Source organism: Porites lutea, chromosome 1 (assembly GCF_958299795.1).
Source record: "Porites lutea chromosome 1, jaPorLute2.1, whole genome shotgun sequence".
Lineage (NCBI taxonomy): Eukaryota > Metazoa > Cnidaria > Anthozoa > Scleractinia > Poritidae > Porites > Porites lutea.
In genome coordinates this window covers 4353576-4360200 of record NC_133201.1, presented here as the reverse complement: position 1 = coordinate 4360200, position 6625 = coordinate 4353576, and the positions used below count along the sequence as shown (strand labels likewise).

Genomic DNA, 6625 nt, shown 5'->3' with positions numbered 1-6625 from the left:
AATCACCACCACCTATCCAAATGCCAAAAACAGTTTACCCAGTCAGAGCACTGTAGCTGAAACCTCTCATGGGCTTCCACTCCCCAACTCAAGGAGTAATCCAACATTTTCCCAGGGACAGTAGATACTCGAAAGCATCTGTCACTTTCCTCACGGGTGACAATTTTCGCGCGCTCTCGCATATTCCGCTCCTTGACAACTAGCAGAAAGTCTACTACGTCCTGTAAGCGACTGCCAAACCATGGCAGTTTGGTGGTCTCTTGACTGTACCCTCATGGCAGTAGAAATAAGGCATTTTTTAACAATAAAGCCATGCGTGGAGTATTTGTATCAGTGACCACGAGTTGAGACGTGGGTGAATTAACCCCAAATGTTTAGACACTGCTAATGTTGCCTTAGAGAAATCAGTTATAAACAGAAATTTCCGTGTGACGGTGCATGTGAGATTTTACAGTGAAATAAACACGAAACACTTTGCACTTCCTGAGTAATTACTGCGTGTCTGTTAATCTTTCATTCTCATTTTTCGACACAGAAAAAACGTACATGACACAAGGCCAAAATATTGGCTGGTTCGGCTCAAGGCAGCCCAGTAACAAATGCCCTTTGAATGCTATTCATATGTACACTCTGCTCTTAAACTACTTTCATACTTCTCCCAGTAAATTAACTGTCGAAAACAATGACGATCACCTAATTTCCAAGCATCTTGAGTTTGTGCGCAACACACTTAGCCAAAGAATGCTACTTTTACTTTCTTATATTCTCTTGGCTGCGCGTGATAGCGTCAGCAACTTTCAGAAATTCTTTGCACACCAAAGAGTATTGAGGTATCCTCTATAACTGCTTAAGCTGCGGGCGTGTAACGAAATTAATCAATTGCCTACTTTATCCAGATGATGAACTGTTCAACCAAATGTTGTCGAGAACTTGGAAGAAAGCCTGTTTTATAGTTTGTTAAAGTAGTTTTTCATTTCTTAGAGTTTGAAATGTTTCCTTACTCCCTACAGCTTCAAAGAAAACACATTGGGACAGACGTAGAGGTGGAAAGGTTAGTAATGAGTTTTGTCATTCTACATCGTTGTAAATTTTGCACAGATTTAAAGATGCTTTTTCATTTGGTTACTAGGGACTTTACGATCCGAAGACGCAATGGCAGCGAACACTGAACGTCACTTAAAAAGTGAATTTACGTTCTTGCAGTCTTTATCGCGATTATTCCTACCCATTTACTTTATCAAAAGTAGGCGAACCCTCCTGGAGTTGAATTCCTAGGATCCCTATCCAAGGTCAGAAAGAGAAATAAAACTTTGACGTCAGTTGTTGAAGTCCTCCTTGAAATGTCAAATTAGGCAATTTCACATCGTAGTCGTGCAAAAAAAGGTAAAGAAATGTACAAAAAAGTGTGATGCACGTGCAGAGTTGTTGTTTTGTTCTGTTAAACCTATTTTTTTACGTTCTCGTTACCATCGCGTCGTCGGATCGTAAAGTCCCTAATAATGCTGATGCACGTCCTTAGTCGCTATGGAACTTGATGAATTTCTTGTGAGTGACAAAATCACAGGTTCGTATCAAACCACTCCCGAGCATTACAGCAAACGTCACAAACAGCAAAAATGAACTTTGAAAAGCTGTCAGGCTAACGAGTTTTCAAAAAACCACAATTGCAATCTAAATACCTTCTTTTCATCTTTTGACTAGGTATTTTAATGTTTCACTCAGTTTGTGCCAGTTCCTACTGTTTGAATTTTGATAAATCGCCTTATGTAAGGGAATCCAGGACTGTCTTGGATTCTGGATTCCACACTGTGGATTCCGGATTCCAGGTATTTGGATTCCAGTATTTGTCAGTAGAACTTGTACTCTGGATTCCAATCGTTATTAGGGTTCCGGATTCCTTGAGTTGTATTCCGGATTCCCAAGTCCCGGATTCCGGAATCCACCGCAAAAATTTTCCGGATTCCCTTACATGGGTCGAGATATAAAATTTCATGACACAGTTCCTTTAACGTTGAAATTACTTTTCAGGAATGACGAACATGCCTTGATAATTTCTTCTCTCTTGGAAGCCATCTTTCTTCATGGATACCAAGAACATGGGGTTAAGGTAAGGGAAACTGTCCTAAGTTTTTGTGTTAACAAATACACACCAAAAGCTTTACGTCTTGATTATCCACTTTAGAAACCAGAAAGGATCTGGAGACCAAATGCTTCCCACAATTGTTTCTGCGATCGCTACTGGCAGTGCTTTAGTGGCAGGCCTGTTGCTCGACGCAAGGATTATTCTTGACTCATTTACTGTTACTAATTTATTTATTTATTTTTGAATTTCTTCACACCCGGGGGGATACTCAACAAAACTTTATACGGGAGGCTCCTTGCCGTGGTCCAATCCCTTACTCTTTTATCTACCAGTTGTGCCAGAAAAGGCACCCTTTTCGTATACCTTGAAATGACGAATGGTACCCCTTTTACATACTAGTTCAGAACGCTGCATCCCTTACTTACCCCGTGAAATATGTAGTAGAATACTATGCACTATTGTGCTCTTGTTCTATTATCTTCATTTGCTTACTTGTAGCTATTTTTCACTGGTTAGTATCAATTTTAACGGGACAACTGAAATCACTCTTACTGCATTGTCTTTTAAATATGAATAAATCACTAATCCACGAAGTTTTCTTGTCGTTTTTACTGCCATAAAATGCGCCTATTAGCCCTTTAGGTCCTTTCACAAACTGCAATGACAGATTTCGCTCCCCTTTCATATACCTCAACTAGTGAAATCTCTACCCTTTCAGTACCTGACTCGTGAAAAAAGGACCCCTTTCGGACAGAGCCTCCCGTATTGGCCATTACAGAGAGTACCCCGCCCCTAGGGCCTTCACATCATGCGAATTTAATTCAATGTTGTTTTGCAGACAAATTTTTTCAACTTGCTTGGGAAGATATCCACTGAGACAATGCCTACACATGTAAGTTATCTTTATTTTCAGAAAAGAGTCAAGTAGAATCAGAAGAAAGTGAATTCAAACTTTGAAACATTACTAGACTGAGAAAACAGCTGACATTTTGCGACGCTACCACTGATTTACAAGCGAAACGACGTCTGAGAAACAAGCGCAGAAATTCCATACTGATGACGCGTCACTACCCAGATCTGGGTAGTGCTTTTGATTGGTTGAAGCAAATTTCCCACGCGGCACGACCAATCAGAAGCACTACCCAGATCTGGGTAGTGACACGTCTTCAGTGTGGAATTTCTGCGCTCGTTTCTCAAACGTCATTTCGCTGGTAAATCAGTGGTAGCGTCGCGAAATGGAAGCTGTTTTCTCAGGCTAAAACATTACCAACCCATTTTCTGCGGTTTCCCGTATAAAACAAATCATGTAATACGCATGCGGAAGTATAATTACAGCTAATTACATACTGTACTTGCAGCTGGAGGTTCGAAAAAGACTGGACCAACATTCTCACGTTATTGTGATCTGGATAACGTGAAGTGGAGTTGTTGAGGCATTATTTTCTCTTATAACACCATTCATTTGATTTATGTTCTGTTGCAGTCTTTTTGGTCCCTGATTGTCAATTTCACGCACAAGGACGTTCTGCATGAGTTAGAGCACCTTTCTCAAATTCACACGAACGTCGGTAAATGTCGGGTAAGTCCTACGTTGTTTTCTTTCTTTTTCTCTCTGACCATCTGAAGAAGGCGCAGTGTTGGCAGTGGAGCGAGCCCTGCTATATACCTGCTCCTTGTACATTTGTCACTGACGAAACCAGTGAACGCTTTTCATTCAACTAACATGTTACTATGTTTCTACTAGTACTGCAGCTCCACAATTCAAGATATAAACCTCACACAACACAGAATTCTTTTATTTGTTCTGACGAGGGGTTAGTCTTTCTTTAAGAACAATGGACGGGTAATGAACGTCTTCTAACTATCTGACGCACGCAAGTATGAAAATGGTGCCCAAAATTTTAGAAACGTCACATGTTGTTTTCCTATGAGAATACATTTACCCGTCTTCTTTAAGAAGTAACCCATTCCAATCCTGCTTTAAATGAATCATATTTCTCTTTAGGCATGGATTAGGCTTGCTTTGAATGATGGATTAATGGAAAGCTATCTTGAAACACTGTTGATGGACAAAAACAAGCTTTTGTAAGTCCTCTGATAATTTTCAGGGTTTTTCCTTAATTAAAGGTCATTACTACTGAAAACTAATCATGCTTGTGGGCTGAGGGAAGTCTGTTCGGTCCGTAATCGTAACACTGATTTAACCACGTCTCTGCATGTTGACGAAAAAAGCATTGTTCGTAGAATGTATTTGTTTTCTCCAGAGAATCTTACAAGCCTTCTGCATTTTTGCTGGATGCAGAACTACCATCAATCATGAAGACCTTCTTGCAAGGTAACTTGTCTCCTTTTTCTCTTCTTGTTATGTTAAAGCTTGCCACCTTGTTTCCGATCTGGTTCAAACAGATTATAACTAAGGACGCTTACCAAAACGGCGAAAAAAAATAAATAAATAAAAAAACGGCAGGACCGTAGCCTCCGCCACAGACGAAACTAAACTCTGCGTGGTCACGGTGGTTAAATTTCGTCTGCGACGTAGGCCAGGTGGAGAGGTAATCTTTAAAAAAAAACTCGGCATTTTTCAGAGAGTTTTCGGTAAAAACGTATCGCAAGAAACCAAAAGGTGGGACCTCGTTTAATCAATTCACATTCTTTCATGCTGCCATTAACCAATCAGATGTCGAGGACAGTTTTCAGTTGGCTTCCGATTGGATTAAATCTGCACGAAAGAACTTGAATAAATCAAAAGCGGCCACACTTTAGGGCTCCTTGCTATGACTGTTCAGCCGTGCATAGGTATTATTAAGGAATAGACAGATCTGATCATGATAAATAACCAAACTTTCCTCAGTATGAATTTAGTGGTAAGACCAGTCAGTTCTGACTCATGGTAATCGCCCTTGGATTTAGAGTAAAAACCCGCGACTAAGAACCTGCATTTTCCCAGGTTAGCCTAAACAGGTTCTTACATAAATGGTAATTACAGTAAACACCCGCTTATAAGAACACACGACTTCGGAGGTCAAGCTGATTAAGTTCTTATTTATCGGGTGCTTAATGACAAATCAGCCTCAAAATGTTCTTAAAATGTTCTTAAATTTTTATTTATTAATACTATCCAAAACATGTTGCTAGAGGTATATTTAGCATATTTTAGGAAAATAAAATAAATAATTATTCTGTAATTTGATTATATCAACAAATGAAGTTATCTGACAGCAAACATAAACTTACATGTTTTGTAATTATGACAGTTTTTCTATTTTATAAGAACATGTTACAATTTCAGGCTGATCTTGTTCTTATAAAAATGGGGCTTTATTGGCCAAATTTCAGCCTGGTGTTCTTAATCCATTTGTTGTTATATGCGGGTGTGTTCTGTAGCACAAATTTAGGCTATTTAGTTTCTTAAATAGTTTTTATTTTCTGAAAGACAAATACATTGTCGCTAAGAGTACCGTATTTAGTGGTATTCAGCTCATTCCATAGGTAAAACCTGTATACCATTACAATTGCAGTTGGAGTAATAAGGCACCTATGTCTCCAGAGAGGATCCTGATTGTTGAATTATCTTACCTGCCCAAGTGTACAGATTTTTTTTGTAGATTTTTAAAATAAGAACCAGTTTCAAGTTTTAGACTAAACAGGTTCTTGTATAGAGGGGAAATAACTGGCAAGTTTTAGCCTAACAGGTTCTTAAAAACCAGGTTCTTACTCGCGAGTTTTTACTGTATCTCCTAGTTTCATGACTTTGTTTCACACAACTGCAATTTTTTACTATTATTATTTCAGTTTGACTATTATTACTTTTTCCACAGGTCTGGGAGAATTCAAATTTGATTTCAACTACAACACGCCCGGTCTTAACAATTGGACGGGTGATACACTAGCGTACTGCGGAATATGGCAGTTACCCAAAGTTTCACCGCAAACTCTCTCTCCAGCATACGCAGGTAATGGAACATCAGACAGCTCTACAGCCAAATTCTCTACAGGGACACTTGTCTATTATGGACTGTTCTCTTGGTCCCAAAAGATTCCATACTTCATACAGTTCATACCTCTATGATACGGACAGCTGCCTTGATCGTAGAGATTCCACGTTTCATACAGTTCCTAACTCTATCATAGAACGGACACCACTCTATTACGGCCAGTTCTCTTGGATCCAAAGATTCCCAATTTCTTACAGTTCCTACCTCTTTAATATGGAGACTTCTTTATAACGGACATTTCTCTAGGTAACCTTTCAATTACAGACAATTCTGTTGTTCTCAGAGACTCCAATTGGATGGTAGCCTTGTCATCTTTCTTACGTGAGGTCACCTGGGGTCAAAGCAAAGCCTGAAGTAGAAACAAGAGTTGATGATTGACTGAAATTTATTTCGTTCATTTCATATTAAATTGTGATCGAAATTTGGATGTGAAATTTTATCGGTTGTAGTGTCATCACGGTATTGTACTCCACTGTCGGAGTATTGTACTCCACTTGCAATATTGCAAGCATCATTTCATCTTTCTCGTTTGTTTGCAATGGATTGT

General features: G+C 39.2%; 1 protein-coding gene across 1 annotated transcript in view; it reads left to right on the top strand.

Moving 5' to 3' along the window:
• LOC140943025 (pleckstrin homology domain-containing family M member 1-like) overlaps window positions 1-6625 on the top strand; it is a 50101-nt gene that overhangs the window by 34650 nt on the left and 8826 nt on the right. The window contains exons 3-9 of the mRNA XM_073392061.1: window positions 1011-1051; window positions 2029-2107; window positions 2922-2975; window positions 3567-3662; window positions 4089-4168; window positions 4348-4418; window positions 5902-6036. Of these exons, the coding sequence (XP_073248162.1) occupies window positions 1011-1051; window positions 2029-2107; window positions 2922-2975; window positions 3567-3662; window positions 4089-4168; window positions 4348-4418; window positions 5902-6036 (556 nt within the window). The remainder of the gene's footprint in view (window positions 1-1010; window positions 1052-2028; window positions 2108-2921; window positions 2976-3566; window positions 3663-4088; window positions 4169-4347; window positions 4419-5901; window positions 6037-6625) is intronic.